General features: G+C 41.8%; 1 protein-coding gene across 1 annotated transcript; it reads left to right on the forward strand.

Annotated features, from left to right (window-relative positions):
- Positions 1-6,353: 6,353 nt before the first annotated feature.
- FAS (Fas cell surface death receptor) lies at positions 6,354-19,315 on the forward strand. Its single transcript, XM_058841137.1, has 9 exons — positions 6,354-6,527; positions 12,665-12,812; positions 13,378-13,512; positions 15,429-15,537; positions 16,073-16,137; positions 16,499-16,576; positions 16,712-16,782; positions 17,276-17,300; positions 18,118-19,315. Exons 1-9 carry the CDS (start codon positions 6,369-6,371, stop codon positions 18,531-18,533), a joined length of 1,206 nt encoding a protein of 401 aa, XP_058697120.1. The 5' UTR covers positions 6,354-6,368; the 3' UTR covers positions 18,534-19,315.
- Positions 19,316-22,596: the final 3,281 nt, after the last annotated feature.

Consider the following 22,596-nt stretch of genomic DNA (forward strand, 5'->3'; position numbering starts at 1 on the left):
GAAGGCTAAACCTTCCCTATCACCTTGCTTTTAATAACTTACAGTTATCCTTTTGTAATTTGTTTTTGTCAGATCCTGTTTTTCAGGTGGCCCCCTGAAAAGAGAACGTGGGGTTTGTATCAGGTGACTCAGGAATAGTGGGGCAGTAGCTGCAGAGGCAAAGAAAAAGCTCCATGTACCAACAGCCTTTCACTGCACCAAGCTGTGACACTCCAGGCTCTGCCATGTGCCCAGTGCAGGGAAGACCACGCTGCCTCTCAGGGAGCTGATGGAGAAGGGCTTGGTGGCCAGCCCTGCCTCCCAGAGACAGGGAAATCCCCAGATATTGGCATAACGTATTTTTACATACACTTTATGCATAGCTAGTGAAATCTCAGCTTCAATCAAGGCAATATCAAAATTAACACTGATCTAAAAAAAAAAAAAAAATATCATAACTCTGAAGTGAATAAATGAAAGATGAGAATTCAGTCCAAAACCTCTAATTCCAGAAGGTAAGACTTACAGCATGTGAGTTCCTCTTCATTTTCCATATGAAACTGAGGAATTGCTCTCCTCTAAGCTGGCTGCCTCCAGGCAGGGAGGTTTCTGAGTATCCCCAAGCTGGGAGAAACCTATGGGAATATGGGAAACCTGTGGCTTTAAGAGCCATGGCCTGCACTACCACTAGCCTCTGCTGCCCATCCCAGGCAGCCAGAAACGCATGTTCTGCTGTCCATCCCTCTGCAGTCCCTCATCCCGTCTCCCATTCCTGCAACTGAGCTGGCTGACAGCAGGAGGGGCAGCTACTGTGCAGTGTGGAAAGGATGCCTCTTTCAAAATACTGGCTTTTAAGAAGTATTTGAGAAATTATTCAGCTGAAAAATAACACTCATGTCTTATCTGGGAATTTAACAGACTGCTTCAGACAATAACATCACTGCATTCCTCCTTGTTATGACCACCCTTAGAGATGTACAGCTATCTGAGCGCATCATTTAATTGCTGATGAGACCCAAAACAATCCACTGCATTTTGACAGAAATATTAATCAGTCTGTACTACATATTCAATTCATCTGCTACAGCTCATAAAACCTTACAATGCAGTGGCCTGTGCAGCTGAATAGAGAAGATATGACTCACTCCTGTAGCTGCAGCAGCTACCTAGGCCTCTCTTCTGTTGGTGCAAATTTGTGGTAGAAGTGGGGGAGTAGGTGAAGGTAGGGAATGGTGATCATTCCCTGACCTCCAAACTTTGTTCCTACCACAACAGACCCCCTCTACCAGGATTTAGCTGTTGAACATGTACCTGTAGCACAAGTCCTGCTTACAAGCACACAGCCGTGCCCAGGAGACAAATGCTCACAGTAAGATCACTGCATCCTGTTCTGGCTCTGAAGAACGTTTGATGTCACGGCGGATGCCAAACTGCATCTGAGATGTTAGTGGGAGGGATCAGACTTTTCACATCACTGATGTGTCTTCCCCACCCCCAAAGAATTTCAAAGGTTAAGTGATATCAAAAGAAACCAAAACAAGAGCATTCGGAGTCTCAGCCACAAGGCACTGCTTTTATCTAAGCCTGCTAGTCTCACTTCAGATGATACCCCAAAAGAGAAGCATGACAGAGCAAAGCAAAACAGTGGAACTGAATTCCAAAGATGTAATATTTATTACAATATCAGAATATACAACATGCTAAGACCCTTTAAAATGTTTCCTTTAGCTTCTCCTCCTCATTACCACATTTAATAAAATTTGTCTCCTTTAATATTATAATGAAAACTTCTTTGAAGGATGGATCTTTGAGCATCACTTACTCAACATGGAAAATTAAACCATCTGGTGCACCTGTTAAGGCCATCTTCAGATTAAAGGTCAAAAGCAGAACTAAAGATCTCCTTTTATTCACATTTACCTTTTAATTCCAGACATTTCTCACAGATCCTTTGTCTTGCATCCTCAGCACAAGGACTCACCTTGGATTTATCTCACAAATGCAAGAAACCCACAAATTAAATCAGCAGTGCTCTGTCCAGGCAGTACCTGAAGGGAAAAGGTTTGAACACTTTCTCACTTATCTCTGAAGAACAGCTAGCATCCCTAGCCCATTATCTCAAAAGCTTTTACAGTTGTTCTGTTACACAGTTAGCACTTGCTGTACACCAAGCTTTGAAAGTAATAAAGCACAATCTGAGTAATAGCATCTGCAAAAAACAACAAAGACAAATTTGCTTGAAAAAAAGAGAAAAGATCACCAGCCAGCCTCTGAAGCAAAGCTGCCTGCTGCAAGATCTGGATGGATACAGAGTTCTGCAAAACAATTAAAACAGATGCATTTACAGTCTATCAAGTCACAAAGTCAAATTTTATGGCAGCCAATGTAATGTGCAAAATATTTGGTAAATAATGCAGCGTTGAAAATCTCAGCACTCCCTTGTACAGTGCACACACAGAGGACTGGGACAGGATGGTCCCATGTCTAAAATAAAGTCAATAATCAACCCAAGACAGAAACACATCTACATTTATGGTAAGGTTATAGTGATTGGCCGTAGGAGCCACCAGGCATCCAGCCAATATGCTTTTCCAGTCTAAGGAAATGCTCAGTTTGTTTGAAAAATGTTGGGGTTTTTGTTTTGTTTTGTTTTCCCTGCTGTGAAGAATGCATTGACGTCATCAAACTGGGTCTGTTGAACAAAAGCATCGATCCAGGGTTGTGTCAGGAAGTTGAATTATGAGAAAAAGGACACAAGTCTCTTTCAATTTTATTTCAGAGTGACAGGGTCTATGCCCAGTTCTCCTTTATCGCCTTCTCCAGAGGAGAACTGCTAGAGGGGACAAGTGACTTGCTATGAGTTTCAGTTTCCACTCTCTTCTGTTCTAGCCTGTTTTTTTGTTTCCATTCTGTTTTCTTGCTAGTGTGGGATGTTTCTCAGATAAACAGTAGCATCTCTGGCACCACAGGTGGGTATATCAGATCACTGTTACTTCTAAAAGAAATACACTTGCATGCCAGAACACTCTGATCTGTGATTTGATGCATCACCAGGCAGCGCCCTTATGAAAAAACCCCACAGGGTCTTCATAAAGCTCTCTGCTCACACCCTACTTTCCCCCTCATTTCAGCTTCTCCACATGCAGAACATGGTGTTAGGGCCAACAAAGCACTTCGCTACCACATCATCTGACAAAGAACCTTGCACTACTCCACAAACCCAGGTGACTGTAAGTAGTACACAGTGGTTTACGAAAACAGGGGGAAGGACAACCTTCACCTGTGAGAATCTGCCCATACCACACTGCAAAAACAGACAATAGTTACAGTGGCTACAGATCTTCTCTGGTCCACCAGACCATAATGCAAAGCACAGAGCAAGGTCACAGTTCTAATGATTCACAGAAGATCCGGAAAACAATACAACCATCATAAAACTGTACTGAGTAGGTCCAGTAGGTATAGCTGATTATTTCAAGACTGATGCCACTCTGATCATTTCCCAATGGTGTTAGCTGATGCTTGTGACAAGAGTCACGTCACTGAAGAGGTTTGAATCACAAAGGAGATGCAATCGAGCTGTATGAGTAATGGATCGCTCACTCTAGTACTCGAACAAAAAGTCAAAAGTAGATTGGTTGTTCTTGGACATACATGAGGGAGGAGAGAGGCAAAACAGAAAAGCAAAAGGAAACAAAAGACAGAAACTGAAATAAACAAACCAAAAAGCCAACCAACAATGGTCTTCTAATGTATACTTTAGGTCAAAGGAGAATTTAAGTTTGATGGAACTACTTTGGTTAAGTTATACTGCACATTTAATCTAATTGCCCAATCTTAGTATAAAAGAACTGCTGAAGACTACCAATATGCCAAAATAAATCTAAAACAAACATTTTCTAAAAAAATTAAAATCTCTAATAATTTACAAGAGAAAAATGTAGTAGAAAGCAAGTCAGATCTTATGCTTCCTTCCCCATTATTTTCCTTCTGGAATATAAATATGGATTCAATATTCTGAGGTGAGACCAATACATTGCACTGGGCTGTGGGCCCTGAATTACATTTTATTGCACCTTGACAAATTTTTCTTCACCTGGAGAGGCTAGCTAAGTTAACCATCTCAGAAAATTAGCAATCCGTAACGTCATAATACACCAACAGCATCAGCTTCTTTAGGTGCAAGCAGCTTTCTAGACAGGGAAGAAAATGTTTCATGCCATTTAAGGTGTGAATAATGATTCCAACTCAGAAACACTGAATGCAAGAACACTGTGACCATGTATGTCCAAAATTATTCTTTGTGTGGTTTTGCACAGAACAGAATTTCCTATGACCAATGTACACGTGTAGATACAGGAGAACAATGACAAGGGGAAAAATGAAACTAAACACACACATACAAATCAAATCATCACAATAAAAAAATAATAATATAAATAAATAAATACATAAAAATCCCTTTAATTCCAGAACCTTACATTTTTAAAGGTGAAAATGCAAAGGAGCTCAAAAGTGTGTGTTAACTGTTCCTCGAGTTCCATCCTGCTCCAGTCTGATCCCTGTTTCCACATTAGGCGAGGCACAAGGCCATCTGCTGGCAGAGACACACCGCAGAGCCTGCACTGCTTAGCAGGCCCCTGCTCACAGCTGAATTTAGCTTTAGATGAAGGGTGAGAAAAGAAAAGAGTCAAAGCTGCCACTTCTACCAACCAAAAAGAAGCTGCTGCAACACAAAGAACGGAGCAAAGATGAAAACACTGGCCTTATAGTCCTCACTGATACCAACTCAGAATGGTCAAACAACAAAAAGTCCTCCAAACACATTTCTCTTTCTTCATTATACATATAAAACCCCACACAACTACAGTTATTAACTACATAAGATATGGCTTCAAGTCACGTGCAAACACTGGTGTTTTGACATGAATCTGGTGGCTTCTCAAACGTCTCTCAAAGCTCTCTAAGACAAAAACACTTCACTGCAAAGCAGCTACATGCACACGTAGTCATCCACACCCGGGGGGGCAGGGAGGAGTTCAAACCACATGCACCTAATAGACTCAAGCAATATCAGATAAACAGTGCAAGAGGCACCCCGAGGTATCACTGGACCCTGAGCAATGCCTGCTGAGGGCCCAGTCACATAAGGTTCTGCTTTTAGGACAAAACACAATCCCCCTCGAGTGATGGATTTGGAAACAATTCTAACAAGCTTTCTGCTGCAGCAACGATCCAGATCCGGATCGCTTGCAGGCCCTACCCCACCCCTACCCGCACGCAAATTTCCGCTAAAATTAGCAGCCTCACAGACGGGCTGATTTGGGTTTGTCCAGTAGGAGCTAGAGACGTGTAACCCAGGCAATGCACCCAGGAGAGATGCCCCTCGTTCTTTATATTCCATACTGCCACTGGGAAGGCAAAAAGTTGATTGTTCAAGGGTATTCCAAAGGCAGCATCTCTAAAAATGTGTCAGCAGTACATTTTAGTTTATCCGGAAGTGGTTAAAAAGGCTGAAATATTTAAAACAGTAGCTACTTTTTGTTGATGTTATGTATTGCAGCTAAGAACCATACCAGCAGAAAAGCTGAAGGGTTTTTGAAAATCTGAGTCATAAACCACTGAAAAATGGTGTTTAAAATGAAAATGTCAGCTCGATTGCAACCATGGTCCTCCCAGGGCAGTGGAATCATGTCAAAACCTGAAAGATCGAAACAGATATCGGTAACTAACGCCATCACGTCATTTCTAACTCTACAAAGGAGGCCAGACTACGAGCACTTCAAACCACTGAAAGCTTGTAGGAAAAACACAAGAAGTGACTGGAAACAGGTAGAAAATAGAAGTCACGGGTTTGAGCAACCCTTTCAACAAGACAGCAAAGGGCAGTACTGCCTGCTGTAGTGAGCTGAGCCTGCTCTGAGTGCCCGTTCCATTCTACCCCTACGGGACTGCCTGCCCCAAGCCTATCCTCGGCAGTACAACAAAAGCGGACTTTCTGCCCTCGGTGGGGAGGCAATTGCTCCGCCCAGCACCTGAAGCACAGGAATGGAACGCCTCATTCCCAGCACTAAGGCTGTTGGCTTGTCACCTCGGGGCCATGCCTGGCATTCAGGAGCTGCCGAGTGGGTGACCCCGCCACGCCCGGGACGCCCGAGCGGAAGCTCCGTGCGCTCGCTCGCTGTCACCGCGGGGCGCAGAGCACGGGGCTGTCCCGCCGGTGCCCGCGGCTCTCCCGGCGGCCGGAGCCGCTGTCCGGGGCCGCAGCACCGCGCCCGGGCTCCCGCGGGGCAGCGGCGGCGCTCCCGGGACCGCGCCCGCCCGCCGGGCCTCAGCCGCGCCGAGCCGTGCCGGGGCGGGCCGGGGGCGGGCCGGCCGTGTTTGCCAACATGGGAGGAGCCGGCCGGGCCGGCCGCGGGGACGGGACATGGGACACGGCCCGCCGGAAGGTGCCGGGCAGCGGCATGGGCACGGTGCGGGGCACTGGCGGCACGGCCCCGGTGCGGGACAGCGGCGGCGTGGCCCGGGGGCTCCTTCCCCTGCTCCTCGTAAGTGTCCGCCCGAGCGGGGCAGCGGGCGGGCGGCGGGACCGGCACCGCCGGGGTAGCGGGGCCGGGCGGGGACCAGGAGCGCTGCCCGGTTGCTGCTCGCCACCGGCGGTGACAAAGTCGCTAGCGACATTTCAGTCAATTCGTTAGGCGATGTTTGGAGTGGAAAAAACTCGCCTTGAAGTTCAGGCACTTCTGAAGGCTGCTGAGAGAAGTGCGTGTCGTGCAAAAGCGGACAGAAGGAAAGGGAGATGGGTGCGGGGGGCTGTCGGAAGGTGAGCTGTAGGTGTGGGACCCGGCACAGCTGGCACCGGCCCCGGGCGCAGCCGCGGGCGGGACAGGGGAGTCCCCGCCGTGGCAGCACGGTGCGGGACCTGCCCGGGCTAGAACCGGCTCGCTGGGAAACCTGCTCTATCTACACCGCAGCGGGTCCCTAACACAGAGGGCTGGGGAAGCAACATAAAAAGCAAATACCTGTGGGGGAGGAGTTTGAACCGCTGTGACAGTGACCCAGGAGTAGCTGGAGGAATAGTCCAAGCCTTGCGTCAGTGCGCAGCATTTACTGGAAGCAATAGGGCAGGGCCTTTCCTTCTTGCCTGCGCACAGAGTGAGTCCCTGCAGCTTCTGAGCTTCGTGTCTCACTCTCATCACTAGTTACCTTCACAAAGGTCCATTTCGAGTGCCTGCCGTCAACAGGAGAAGTAAGGAAATGTGTCAGTGGCTAGCACAGGGTCTCCACTGGTACAGGTGCATTACGCCGAAGAGCTGCAGTGCCAGGAGGCTCCAGGGCAGCAGGTCTAGGCACGTGTGGATGCTCCGGCTCAGGCTGCGCTCTGGCACAGCCCTGCTCCCCGAGGCCGGGGCTGGGCAGGGGGCATGAGGCGGGTGGCACTGAGCCCTGCTGTGGGACAGAGCCACCACCTGCCTGGAAGTGTGGATGCAGCCGCCCCGAATCTCCCATTTCAGAGACAACTCACCGGAGCTGACCTTCCAGTCTCTTCACAATGTGGTTTTATTGCTAGCAAACGCAATTTGTTTTGTGGTTTGTCAGGTTGAAATTAAGCCTTAATGTATAAACCACTAAAATTGCGATCTGATTAACTGCATAACAGGTAGTAAATTATTTGAAGTATTTCAGAGAGCTCTATCCATGCCCCTGTACAAATCATCAAAGCGTGATTAAATACAAAGAAGGATTTTCATCTGCTGACGTGTGTATTACCTGTTCCTGTATAGGAGCAGCTAACTAGTGACAGAAATGTCAGTGCAGCTCAGTATGTTGGAACTATTCAGAATATAAGGATTAAAAATACCTTAATTTATAACACTGCTCCAGAGAATATATAATTTCTGTTCTTATTTTCCAATTGTTTCCAAATTTCAGTATACCTTAGAAAGACTGTATCATTCCTACATAATTCCTATTTTTAAAAAGTTATTTGTTTTAATTAGCATGTTATTTCACTACTTTTAAAATAGTAAACCTGGTCAGAGTTTGGCATATTATTTGGTTAAACCAGAACATGAGAACAGTTTGTTGAATGACACCTCAGTTTTGTGAGGAACTCCATGCTGCACTCAAGTAAAAGAAAATTTAGGCATAGTCATGCAAAAATACAAATTGTCTATGAAGTTAGAAAACATCTGAGTTCTTTGTGTAGAAAAAGCTACAAAACTGTGTACCACTGAGAGGCACACTTGTCTCAGTTTAGAGACAAAGTTTAGGAGACACTCTGGAATGAATGTTTCCTCTAAAGAGAAGGGCTTCAATAATCCCTTTTTGCCAGTGAGAAAACTAAACATAGGGGGTCAAGGTGAAAAAAACAACTGTTTATTAACAAAGCAAGATACCCCCAAGACATGGGAAAGAAAAAAAAAAAATTAAACTTTATACCCCACACCCTCCAGCTGGCTGCATGACCAGGAGACAAGGATTGTGGCTGCTCCCTTTTTCTCAGGGAAGGGAGGAAAAAAATCCACACAGCAGCTCAGGCAAAAAGTACCTGCTGAGTTTCTGGTATTGGTGTGCTCCTCACAGCAGGCAACACTGGTGGGTTTTAGTGTCCCTTCTTTTAGTGACCTGGGTCTTTCCCACCGCCCCTGTAGGCTCCCTGCTTTGCAAGCTGAAACAGTTCAAGTGGAAAAAAAGCCAAAACAAAATTAAACAACTGAAGGATCTCTGCTGGAGTCCAGGGGAAAATGTGGGGAAAGATTAAGTTTCTTGCCTAAGCATGCAAGAATACAAATTGAAGAAAGGCAGCGAGTTAACAATCGGAGTCGCAACCCAAAGCATGACAGAGAGAGAGTTTGAACTGAGCCCAGGATTCCCAGGCTCCAGCCTCATCTCCTGGTTCATCTTTAACCATTTTGGGGCATACAGTAACCAATTCGGGAATAAAGTATCATCGTAAAATCACCTCAAGACAACACTCTAAAGGAACAGGCCGGAGAGTGAACTGCCATGTAAATATTTTTTAATTATGATACGACTACAGAGCAGGCAGTTTTCTGGAAGTTCAGAAGACATACCTTTGAAAACTGGGCTCCTACATTACTGCATTGACCTTTCTTCCTCATATAATGGAAATCTAATTCACACATTTACATGTACATGCATAAACAGCCATAAAATGATGGGATGACCCAAGACTCAAGTGAAAAGTGCAAGGGCCCCAGTTCCGGAAACGTGTCTGTGCATGTTTCCACAGTAACCACCTTTATATTTGCAGTAACTCACTGAACGAAGAGAAAGTCATAAGAAAACCATTTTGTGTTACAGACTCAGAAAGGGGAGAGTTGCTCTGTTTCTATCTGCCAAGCTCTAATTCATGCTTATCCTCAACAAAGTGAGGTGAGAGTTGTTAATATCACTCCCAGCTCTCCAAATAGTGTAGTATTTACCAGGTGCTCATTACCACAGTGCTTCTAAAAAGTAAAACCCAACAAAATAACCAATCATACAATTCCCAGCCCCAATATGTTGTTGCAATGTGAGTCAGCTGAGATATGAAAGGGTGGTGGATTGAATTTGGACAGTGAGTGTTTTAAGGTGCTGGACAGTCTGAGGCTATTTGCTGTCACAGACACTAAACACACACATTTCCCTTGGAATTTGAGAAGCTCAGGATGCTTCTAGTTGTGGGGAAATACCAACTCTCATTACTGGGCTTTAAAAAATGGAGTAGGATTCTTTTTTTCTTTCTATAAAAGATATTAAAATATGAAATACTGTTTTTAGAGCTTATTTTAGTGCTAACTATGAGATTCAGCCTTGGTGGGAGAAAAAAAAAAAAAAGTTGGAGGAAAAATGATACTGGAGGTTTTGAAAGCATAAATTTCTTGTCATAGTGAAAGAATTGGAGTAGAGAATCCTTTTAAAATTACTCTTTGAGTGAAATTACTCTTTGAAAAGGCCATCCTGACAGAGTTAATACAAGGGAGATTAATTACAGAGAAAAGCATACTGAAATGGAGCTAGTTCTAGCAACCCAACTTCCACAAGGCAAAAAAAGCAAGAAAAATCCCCTCTCCTCCTTTTTTAACACTTAGAAAGCCCCTGATGATGCACCTTGGTCCATGTAACAAATCTGGACTGAAAAAAAAGGGCACATTCTGTGGCCATCAGTTTTCTCATTCATCAACGTTTATAGATTAGAAATGGGAGAAGTGGCTTGCTAAAGTAAAATGTATTATAAATAAAACAACAGAAAAGAGAGATATTTTTTTTTTTTTCCTCAGGGTTAACATTGTAAAGTTTTAAGAACTCCCGCATGCAAATTACACACTTCCAAAGCTGAGATTACATTTCTAGAAGATGTGTCTTGCAGAAGCTTTTCAGTTGAAATAGATTGATATGTTATGAAGAATACCTTGATAGAGGAGGAACTGGAGGCCTGAGAATCCCAAAATGACACAAGTGTTCAAAGAAATTGAAGTTCTTGTCACTGTGTCCTGGAAATGCAGATGAAAACAGGTTTCATCAAAGTGTCCCTAGAAAATACCTGTTGGTGAAAGCATTTTGGAGGACTCTGTTGGAATGAAGAGAGGGAGCAGGTAGAAAACTCTTTTCATTGTCTGGGCAGTGCAAATGCAGAGAAACCAGAAAATTTGGGCTCATATGATAATTTATATGGGCTCTGCTAGGGGCAAATGTCCCCAGCTGATTGATCTTGTTCCCATTAACTGCTTAGTGCAATCTAAGTCTTCAGTTTAGATACAAAAACTATTTTCTTTTTAAGTTGAGAAAGTTAAAAGAGTCTCTGTGAGTCATTTTAGGCTGAAAACATAAAACCATTGTTTGAGTGTACACGTCATGAAAAAGCACCTATCATCCCTGCCTGTATAAAAGCCCCTAAACTGCTTCCTTTCCAATATTAGTGTTTATTGCTCAGTGACAACAGAAAAAGCAACTGAGGTGTGTACAGGAAGCTAAATAACTACTGACTCTTTTCTGATTTGTTTTTCTTTTTTTCCTATAAGACACACACATAAATAACAAATGGATTGCTTTTAAGAGGGTACAAATCCAGGAGGAAAAAAAAAGTTTGAAAAAATTAGGGTGTTGCTTTGAAAAAAAGTCTTCACAGTTTTATTATTATTCCTCCTACAGGAAGATGTTGTAAGACATCCCTGCAAGCAGAACCAATGTAGGTATTTGGTGCTGCTTAAGTGCCAAATTCTGAGAAGTGACCCCCACTTCTTGTAAGTGTACCAGGAAGTTCATCTCCGTGAGCAGGAGCAGAGGGCATCCCTCTAAAAATGTTCTGTTTCTGTAGCCCCTCATACCAGCATAGCTTGTTTGTATAAAAGCATTAACAAGAGGCAGAGCTTTGTTCATCTGAGAGGACACATGCCTCTGCACACATTTGCATTCGGTAAAATCAGCAAAGTTTTACTGGTATTAGTAATTTAGAAATACGTTTCCTTCTTTGATTATATCCTATTTTCTGCATCACTCTCTGGACATTTCCTTCATACTTCTTTAGGAAAAACCAAACCAGACTGGTTGTACATCCCTGACTATATTTTAGTAATTATTTTTTAATTGGACTTTCTAATCCAGTGTTTAGTGAGACAGTTCTCCTAGGCAAAAGGAAAACAAATCACACTAATTTGACACATCCATTTGAAAGCTTCTGTGGAGACTTTAATTTTTTAACATCATTACACTGGGATTCAGAGGAAAGCACCTTGAAAGCTGTGGCAGCAAAGGAAGAGAGAGCACCAAACAGGGGAAGTGATGGGCTGAGCAGCCATACCCAGAGTTCCTCCGGTGCTAATTATGCTCTTTCAGCTGCTGGAGCTTCACCTCCAGCTGCAAAGAAAGGCCTTCTGAATTTCAGTCCAGTAACTAATATTATACACATGTTAAACAGAGAGATGCTAATAAAATAAAATTAAATTCTTTTCACCTTCTCACTTATGAATAGAATAGAGGATCAAAATAAGTGGCTACCTGTAGAACACAATGGTCTTATTGGTTACATCAGTTAGTTAGCAAGAGATAACACTTCCTTCACTTCAGAGCCAGTTTGATATCCAAAATGATTTTTCAGTAGTTTAACATAAAGAGTTTTCTGCATCTAACTGAAATTATGGTCAGCATCCATAGCTCCATTATATAGACATCTCATATTTAGAACGTGCAGAGTAAATATAGAATTGTCCAGAAAATACTGCTGAGACGAAGGCAAACTATACCATATTTATCCTTATCTTTCTTTCTCCTTCTTCCAAATTAATTAAAAGAACATGGTTTGAGCTCTGGGCCACTGTGCTTTATTATTATCATGAAAAGAGACAGGGCAGGGACTACTAGTAGAGCTCTGCTGCTTAATGACAGAAATAAAAACAAACAACCCCAAGCACTATGCAATTTAACTTGACAGTGCAAAAAATTGAAATAAATGGATCTGTTGTAAATTAATTTGAAAGGAGAGCATCTTTAGCAGTACGGTTCATGGCTTTCATATGGGCCTTCATTGTCCAATAAATCTAAAGTAATGAACAGGTTTAGTAGGTGAATGAATATCAATATGTTTAGTTATAGAATAACACTATTAATGTGACTCTGCTAGTACTAAAACACACCTACAGTCCTAAGCAGTATCTTTGTCTAATTTTCTGTTCTCTCCTAGGTGTCTGTCTTAATTATTGAAACACAATGCAAAAATGATACTGAAGCTCTAATAACGTACAATAGGAAGATCATTTCCAGGAGGGAAGTTAAGTGCAACAAGGATGAATACCCTTTAGATACTCAGTGTTGCAAGAAATGTAACAGTGGTGAGTATGATTGTAAGACTGTATTGAGAAGTCATTAACAGCGGACCCCACAGTGTGCACAATTGCTTTGTGCTGGGATACTGAAGTGGCATGAGGTGGTTTCCTGGATGCAGTGCTTCATTCCAGCTGTATCTTTTTTTTTACAGGACATAAGCCACTTCCAAGATATTTCTTGAGCTCAGTGCACCAAAAACTTCTCACTACGAGAGTGGTTCTCTCATAACATGCTCATTACAAAAGAGGCAGGCATTAACATACATGTATTTGAAAGGGGTTGAAAAAGTGAAAACACATGCTTTTGCCTACTAGATTCCATACATTCACAGGTTTTCCAATTTTTCATGTTTTGTTTGTTTGGCATGTTGTCCTTCAATATTAAATTGGAGGAAGAGTGAGGATAATCAAATGTTATGCATACTACATTCCTAAAATGCATCTACACGTGCACAAAGAATATACATTCCATATTTAGAATCAAAAAGTATTAGGGATTAAAAATGAAATTCCGATGTTAGTCTTGGAGCTGGTAGCTTGTCTCTAAATTGTTGGTTTTCTGTCTCTACAGGTTTTGTTAAAAATGTCTCCTGCCCAACAGATACTATCAAACACTGTGTTCCATGTGAGAAAGGAAAGGAATTCATGAATCACCCCAATGACTTGGATAAATGTTGGAGATGCAAATTGTGTGACAGCAAATTTGGTATGTCTATAGAAATGTAATGGTAGCAATGACTCCTCTTTCGTATAGGATCTCACTGAAAAGTCTCCACAATACCTTAATCATGGTTAGCATGTAGATTCAAAACTTTTAGTGGTAGAATATGAATGAATTTGTGAGAAAGTAATAGGTTTATCCTCCAGTTCCTTTTCATCAAGCACAAAGTAGGAAGAAAAATAGTTGTTCTATTGTTTCTCCTTACACTGCCTTTGCTTAGCTAAAGCCCTTGCAAAGCAGACACTGTACAAACTGGTTAGAGTCAAGGGAGGCAAGTTCTCCCTCTTCTTCACCCTCTGTTTAAAAGAGGGGTGCAAGAATTAATGATGATGGTTTCTTTTGTATTCTTTCATGTAATTGATAATATTATTTAAAATTGATATCTTTTGAAACGCTCAAGAGGCTGTGTGGGATTCATGTGTAAGAATCTAAGGCAAGCTCTGCTGGGGCACACCAGTGGCCCACCTACCCCAGTATTCTGCATTCAGCAGTGGAGGAAAGATATGCTGTTTTGAGATAACACAAACAAACCTGTCTGCTTTCTGTGGTCTGCTCCCTGCAGTCTGTCAGCATCCACAGCTGTGGGAAAGGACATTAGAAGATCTATCCCTATCTAGTCATTTCAGTGTCTATTTATGACATGAACCTGCTGGGTGACAGCAGAAATTCAGTACCCGTTGCATAAATACCCATCACAGATTTTGTTGGGTTTTTTTTTAAATCAATCAGACTTATCTCCTATCAGTTCCATCAGGCATCCTGTAGATCTGCTCTACTTGGATTTAGGGAATGATAGTTCTTCATTCCTCATACCCAAAATCAAGTGAATGGAGAGACAGTTCTCAATTCCAATATGGTTGTACACAGATCACCTGTTGGGTTTTCAATCTCTAGTCCTCTCCTCTTCCTTTAGGACCTCAATATGGATAGAAAACCTTTCTCTCATTTGCTACTATAATAAGGATTTTTGCATGGGTGATGAAATTGGTAAGAGTGAAACAATTCAGTATTTTGTACAGTGTCACAATTATTTAAACTGAAGGGAGGAAGAGGATAATAGAATGGCTAGTCACAATATTCCACGGACAATAATGAAGTTAAAGAGAAGTCAGTAGACTGGCAATAGGCAAGAGGAGAATTACCACTGAAGTTCCATGTGAACCATTTTTATGATCATTCATGTTTGCTATTTCTGTGAGTTACTTCAGCACTGGTTTCATAGTAGAGCTTCATCAAATTGTGAAACATAAAGTAGTTTCAAATTACAGCAGGGCACTGAATGTAGTAACTCAAAAATTTGTTCTATTTTTATATGTCTATGAAAATAGCTTTCATAGTAGGTAGAGTAATTTTTAATTCAGAAGTACTTTTTTCATAGATGGAGATAGCATCATTGTATAAACTGAGGATAGGAGAAAATTAATAATTTGTTTTGATTCTTAAGAAGAGTACTTAACATGGACATGTTAGCCAAAAAAGAGAGTGGAATTCCTCATTATGGGAGGTCTTCAAGAAAGATAAAACTTGCTGTCTGTCAGGGAGTGCAAGAACCCATCTCCATTATCAAGTGGGGAGATTGGCTGTGTGATCTCAGTTTCCTTCTGGCTTTACACTTCTGAATGGGAAAGAGAAGTTGGGAATTGGCTGTGCTGAATGAGTCCTCTTCTGGTGAGAGCTGTATTGTGTGATGAGTTTTCTGAGCTCTCCTCCAGCAGGGGTCTCTCTGACAGCTCTGTATTCCCAGCGCTCCGTCAGCCCTGCTCCTTAGAAGAGCTCTCTGTGTGTATTACAAAGTTAAATCTCACCAGCAGAGGTGGAGCTAGCAGCAAGTCTGAGGACAAGACTTTGTGGGCAGAAGCCTACATTTTCAAACTAATACACTTTAAGAAATCTGTTTTTAGGTTTGGAGGTTGTAAAGAACTGTACCCCAGAAGAGGACACGCAGTGTGCCTGTGCAAAGAACTATTTTTGCAGTCCTGTAGGATGTGACAGTTGCATGCAATGTACCATGTAAGTTTATGCCTTCATCACTACACATGAAATTGTTAATATGTAATCACATTTTTTCCCAGCTGGTTTCAAGACAGAAGCTAAGGTAATCTATGACCTCAGGGAATGCATACTAATTTTCCTTTGCACCTGAGCTGACTGAGTTCAATGAACTCAATTTAAAGCCATGAAAACTTTCCAAAGGCATGCAGAAAAACTTATATATCCACTGAGTCTGTATATGCTTTCCAAAAAGTGTAACAAAGTATCTGATAATAAAGATATTGTATTATTTACTGTAATAAAGTATCTGTTATCTTTGTGTGATCTACTGTTAATTTCATACGTTTTCCCACTGCCACAAATTTCCATGCCATTTTCATACCTATTAAATTCCAAATCCCAAGATCAGGGGTTTGGAATATGAGACCAGCACATTTACCAGGAAAATATGAAATATTTTGCTGATAAAACTTCTTAGAAGATTTTGATTTGTTTTCTTAACAGCTTAAGAGAGAATAAATCCCCTAATAATTTGTGTTCATATTTTCTGCAGATGTGAAAGTGGTGTAATTGAGAAACAATGTACTTCATCTTCAGACACTGTATGCGGAACAAAAGGTACCATTTTAAAACGTAGCAAAGTCCATCACATGCTGTACTTTGAGAGGCAATTGTCCTGTTCTACATGCTGGCCATAGTGATTCCTGACAGCTCAGTCAGTTTTTTCAGTCCAGTCCTACTGGGTCCTGTGCTGACCTGCAGAGTATGATTTTCCCTTGATCACTGTGCAGGTGTAGGAGCTGTTACTCCTTTTTAGGGGCAGCTCGCGATTGGTATTTCTTTAACATATTTGGCTTTTGTCGTTAGGAAACAACAGGAGAGCTTTTAAAATCTGACACAGTCTTGTTTAAAATTTGGTGTGCTGCTGTATTTCATTTATTGAGTTAAGTTTCATGTGAATTTTCCATTGTTCCAACAGAACCAGAAACCCTGTGGTGGGTCATTGCTTTGGTAGCTTCAGTAGCACTGCTAGCAATAGTTGGAGCAATATGGTGGTGTAAGTGATTCCCTTACTTATTCCTCTTACACTCTGAATGAGATATTCAGATGCTTATTCAAATACAATTTTATATTCTTGGAGTCCAAAGGAGGGATATCCTGCCCTAGATTTTAAAAATGCTTTTTTTTTCAGGCAAGAGGAAACAGAAGGGTCTTACAAACAATGAGCACCTCAATAACGGAGTTTACAAACCAGAGCCTTATGTAAGTATTGTTGCTTTGATCATAAAAAACTCAGCTTTATACAAAGAACTTTTATCCATTTAAATTGCACTGGGTCTCCCCAAACATTTGTGTGCCTCTCTTCTATGACATGAATGAAGTAAATATCACCACAGGGAATCTCTTGGGAGAAGTAAGAGAAACCCTGTATTACTTCTTCTGAATTGTTGGAATGCTTCTTAAGTCACATAAGCATGATCAAAACTTCATAAATCATCAGGCCTCCACCAATCCAGGATATTCCTGTCCCTTTGCATAATTTTAAGCAGCATCAATTGTGAGGTGACTCCCCAAACGTACCCAGGTCAAAAGAGGTCTGTCTGTCTGGTCTGACTCTCTCACTCATGAAACAGGAATCATGGAGAAAACTAAAATAAGACTAAAGTATCATGAAATGTATTTATTGTCTTATATATCCTTGTAAGCTTGTTTCTACTTACTTCTCTCTTACTTTTTTGTTTTGTTTTGTTTTCAGGAGAGTGTACCTCTCATAGACACAGGTAAGAGACAAGTAATTTCTCAAAATTCAGTAGAAAGAAAATACAGATACACAGATATATAAGTCCTAAACTAAAAAAAAAAAAAAAAGAGTATTTTTGTGTAGGCTTTGCCACTGTCCAGACCTGTCATTCCAGCACAAAAGTGAACACTTACTAAAGAAGTGCCAGTTTATATGGTGCCATCAAGGCACTTTGTGGCATCATAGAAGTCTTGGCTCAGGAGGAATTTCTGGTGTATAGGGAGCAATCATTCATTGTCTACAAGTGAATTTCAGTTCTGCAAGTAGTACTGACACTAGGAAACATAAAACTGTCTCTATAACCATGGATAAATATAATAAGGGAGGGAGCAGTCCCACATTGGGATTGAGGATTCACAAACCTACATTATGTTCAGGGGCAGATCCACAGGAGTGATACACAACAGGAAAGTTCCAAGACTGTGCACAGAAGTGCATCACAACATCACAACAGAAGACCTGTCCTGTTTCAGGACCTCTGCCAATGCTGTTTTGAGAAAATTGTGAGAGTTGACCACACTTCAATGATAGGTTACAGAGGGAACTGATACTCTGTTTTTCATGGTAGAAAAAAATATGGATGCAAGCCTAAATCCTTGAAATACATAGCATTTGGCAGGAACATGTAAAAACAGACCTGCCATGTATTGTAAAAAATCACACATAAACCATACCGAGTCACAGATACCTGAAACTTAAATCTGGTTTGGATAAGAGAAGTATCAAATCTGAGTGCAGGTGATAAAAGCCAGTAAGATACAAGTGCCAAGTGCATTCATTTCCTTTCACACCTCTAGATGCTGACCTGAGCAACCACATTCCTGGCATTGTGGCAGAGATGACACTCGCAGAAGTCAAGAAATTTGTTCGTCACAACAATGTAACGGAACCTGCCATAGACCAAAGCATTCAGGATTGTCATGGTGATACATCTGAACAGAAGATTAGGCTGTTTCGAGACTGGTACCAAAGTCATGGGATGAAGGGAGCATATGGAACCCTAATAAGCAGCCTGAGAGAGTTAAAAATGTGTGCTGCAGCTGATAAAATTGAGGAAAAACTAAAGGCAGCTATTTCCAGCTCTCAGGATGGGGGACGCTCTTATAATCCTGACACTGAGCAAAGCAAAACTTGCACTCAAGAGGGTAGAAATTCTTACAATGATAGTGCTGAGCTAAGTAAAGCCTATACTGGTAGGTTGGAAGAGACCTAGAGCAGAGTAATTTGAAAATTATTTCTGAATGAGTATTTTTCTAATATAAATAACAGAGCTTTAAAATGGCATTTTCACTGGCAGTTCTGGTTGAGCTCAAGTAAGTTATTATATGCCAAAGGAATAATTACAAATTTTTTAGCAATATCTTTCCTTTAAAAAAAGGTTTAGCCTTATTTGTTTGTTAAGGCCTGGAAGAAGTATTATGACTTGTTTACTAAAAGGTGCAATATAAGACTCCAGCCAGAGGATTCATTATGAAAGGAAAAAAGTTATTATTTGAAGAAAAGGTATGGTTTAAATGCGTGGTCCTGCATTATTTAATCAATGGAAGGGTTTGCTTACATTAAAAATGCAGGATGTTCCTGTTCTTTGAAGTGAAAACTCTGGTATTATGAGTCTAGAAAGTGTACCAGGAAGAATACTTGAAAAAAAAGTTACCTGCCTTACAAGTGATGGAGGTATAGGTGTTGCTGTGTAGATTCTACTCTGCTGCAAATACAATTTCTTTCATAAAAGCACTTCTGTGTGTATATGGAGTTTTGTATATGTGTGCAAGTTTTCCGTACAGAAAGCTCACAGTTCTAGGTAAAAGTTATTATTTCTGTTGTTCTCAGCAATGTTTGTAAGCCTCTTCTAATGTTAGAAGCCTTCAAAGAAATAGGAGCTGAAGGGTTAGCAGCACAACAGAACCATCATTTCTGGAAGGCAACCTTTGGAGTGCATAAAGCTTTTCTAATGCAGAAACTGATGCAATGAAAGCAATTTTTTTATTAAAAAAAATCTGCATAATACATGACTTCTGTCTTTCTTATTGTGAAGTCTGTAGATGTCCTGTTCAGGTTCGCTTTCACTCAGGTTAGCAGATCAGAATAAAGGAGATCATTCTCATGAAAAAACACCTTACCTTTCTTCCATCACAAAGTGCAGAGGAATCAGGTCCCCAGATTCAAAGGGCCAGTATAGTGCTGGCAGCTTTGCTGTGAGGTCTTTCTCTCTCACTCATTTGTGCAAATCTCACAAAGTCTTTCTTACAACAGAAGGGGAGACTTTGCTGGAAAGGTTTGATTCTTCCAGGTTACACTTTCTTTGGCTCTGTCATCAGTTCCCTAGAGAAAATCTGCAGCCAGTATCAGGACTCAGCCAAAACAGGAAGAGACCTACCTGGGCTTGGTGTCACCTGCCTGCCAGTGTGTGGGTGTGTGGGGTGGGGTCCCATGGCTGCCACCTGACCACAGGGCCTGGAAGGGGCAAGGTAGGACTGGCCACAGGGTGCCAGAGGCTGGCAGTCTACCCCTGCCAATGCTGGGAGCCACGTGGAGCTCCTCCAAAATGCCACATAACTGGAAGTGAGGTACCTGGGAAGGCAGTACATGGCCTTTGGAAACAGCTAAAATCTGTGTATGACATCAAGTAGGAGCCTGAAAGGAAAGGCAGGACATAGCTTTGGACTCTGTTTCATAGACTTGACCTAGTAAAGGTCTCAATGACACAGAGCACGTTCTGCCCAGGCCCAGTTTATGTTGTGCAGCTCTTAAACACCATCCATGCTAAGCACTCAGAAAAACCTTCCACCCTACTTTGAATCCTCTAATCTCGATGCATTTTCTAAGTGTCTAATCCACTACTACGTTGCCAAAATCCCCACACTGTGCTGCTTTTGGAAGGAAAACCTTCAGACTGCTGCAGTCAGATGGTTTAATAGCTGCAGGCCAAATTGTGCACCCATGGACTAACACCTGGCATTGTATAAATGGCCTGTGTCTGTGCTATCTGTGCACAGCTCTGACACACCAGGTTCCACATAGGTATAAAAATGTGCCTTTCAGAATAAACTACCTGCCTTTCAGAAAAGCAGCACAGCAGTGGTGCTGGCTGTGCCATCTTTTATAGGAGGCAGTTGTGTAGAAGCACAGCCAAGGCAGGAAGGAAGGAGAGCTCCATGCTCACAAGCCCTGGTAGATTGACTGCTCCCTATTCTATGTCCCATCCAGGAAGGCATGACTGTAGCTTAAAACTGTGTTGGCAGATGCTTGACCTCAACTTTTTCTTCCCTTGGCTTCTGGCTTTGTCTCTCCAAGTGAAGCATCTGACCAGCAGAGATGAAGGTAGTCCACCTCCCAGGGTTTCAGTGGAGCAGGACTATAACCAATCTGAACTACACTGATCTCAAAAGGGAGCCACCAAACTTCATAAATTTCTGACAGTGAAATAAAACTATAATTTTTTCTTTCATCACACTGGAATTGCCCAACCTCAGTATAAAAATGATTGTTTAAAAAAAAGGCCCTGAGCAATGAGTCACATTTTCTTTAGGAGAGGTCTGCAAGGCTCAAGTCAGACTGCCATTAACTCTGGTGGTTAGCATAAATCATAACTTTTTGTTCTTAACTGGAACACTCTGTATCAAATAGGAGGATTGATTATTCTGTGTAGTTAGTTTTCCAAAGGAGTCTGTATGTGTCTACATTGCAGTCAAGAGTGCAGAGTAGAGCTGGATCAAGCTCAGAGTACCTGAACCAGGGACTGAAAGTGATTTAGTTCTGCTGACCTGCAATAGCACATCCAGATTTCATTGTCTCCTGCTTCTGACATAATTTCCAAACTAGGGTTGTATAAGAAAAAAGAAACTGAAGCCTAAGCATCCCTGTTTTATGGAAACACAGCATCAGAAAAGCAAGTGAAAACTGAAACAGAAACTTGCCCAGGGAATGACTTGTCACGTTTGGAAAAGCAGATTACAAAGGAAAAGTTCTCTCTCCAGGAAGCGAAAACTTTGCAAAACCATCCCATTTGTTATGCAAATAGTACACCCAGAATAATTGTTATTTTAAAAGAACTACAATAGAAGAACAGGAACATAGAAATAAAAGGCCAGAGGGATGATCTTAATTAAGTTCCCTGCAAATTGAAAGTGATCATGTGTGAGACATTTGTTCAGAAATTCCAAGGGCTGATTTGCTGTGCACACCCACACCAGCTGATCATCCTTGCTGCAAAATGTAGTGCAGTTACAGCTGCTCTGCAAGCAAACCAAACATCTGAAGATGACAGAAACAAAATCAGTATTACATTGTGGTACCAGAAGAATGCAGGAATGGTTAAAGACCACTCCAGTATACAGGACTGCTGCAATATGAAATAAATTATTTTCAAAGTTATTCAGCAGGCTTGAGAAGATGGGGCTGACAAATGAAGGGCTCAGTATGAGGAGTCTCAAATGTTTCTGCACATATAGCATGACAAGTATATTAAAGTGTGAGAGAGCTCAGGCTTATTTCCTGTACGAAGGAGATAAAGAGAAAACAATACCAACAATTTGTGAGACTAATAAAAGAGTATTGGGAAAAGCCTTGGAGATAGGCAGTTTTCATGTTTTGAGGGAAGATACAACCTCAGAACTCACATTCCTCTCTTACTGTTTGTCAATACTTTGATTCTGCACATCAAAGGGAAGCTTGCATTCCTGCTATCCCACTGCTAGCAAGAGCAAAAATACCCATGATATGTATCTGGCCTCTAGCACAGAGCTGTGGTTGAGAATCATGAGGGATGTGGGAACAATCACAAAACAACATACAGTCAGTGTTTTCTGAAGAGCTTTTCAGTGGTTTTAGTTGAAATTCCCTTCCAAACTGAAAGCAGGATTTTTAAAGCTTTCAGAGTGCCGGAGAGCCCTCTCCCCCCACTTTACACAATGGTCTCTCACTCCCCTGATATCCCAGCAACTGTGATAAATTGCAACTTATTTTCAACCTAGTGGGGAATCAGCAAAAAATGTCTGTGACCAAAGGGGTGTTGGAAAAATAGGTCCTGAACAAATACAGGAGAGGAGTAAGTGACAAAAAACGATGGCACTAAGAAACCAAAGGCACAGACCTTGGAGAGACAGCACAGAGCATCCCACACCCCAGGGGCATGCAGAACACAGAGATCACTGGCCCTGACTCCCATACATCTTCCCACAGCGATGTCCCTCTAACTGACTGGCTGTAGGACAGGATGGATCTACCTGTATGTGTCTCTTTGGGATATGAACAAGAAACTGATGAAACAGAAGCAC

The sequence above is a fragment of the Poecile atricapillus genome, chromosome 6 (assembly GCF_030490865.1).
Source record: "Poecile atricapillus isolate bPoeAtr1 chromosome 6, bPoeAtr1.hap1, whole genome shotgun sequence".
Lineage (NCBI taxonomy): Eukaryota > Metazoa > Chordata > Aves > Passeriformes > Paridae > Poecile > Poecile atricapillus.

Excerpts from the sequence above, each read along its gene's own strand:
- FAS (XM_058841137.1), top strand. The coding sequence starts at position 6,369 with ATGGGAGGAGCCGGCCGGGCCGGCCGCGGGGACGGGACATGGGACACG. Across the intron at positions 16,138-16,498 it reads CACTGTATGCGGAACAAAAG|AACCAGAAACCCTGTGGTGG; the intron begins GTACCATTTTAA and ends TTGTTCCAACAG. Across the intron at positions 16,783-17,275 it reads TTTACAAACCAGAGCCTTAT|GAGAGTGTACCTCTCATAGA; the intron begins GTAAGTATTGTT and ends TTTTGTTTTCAG.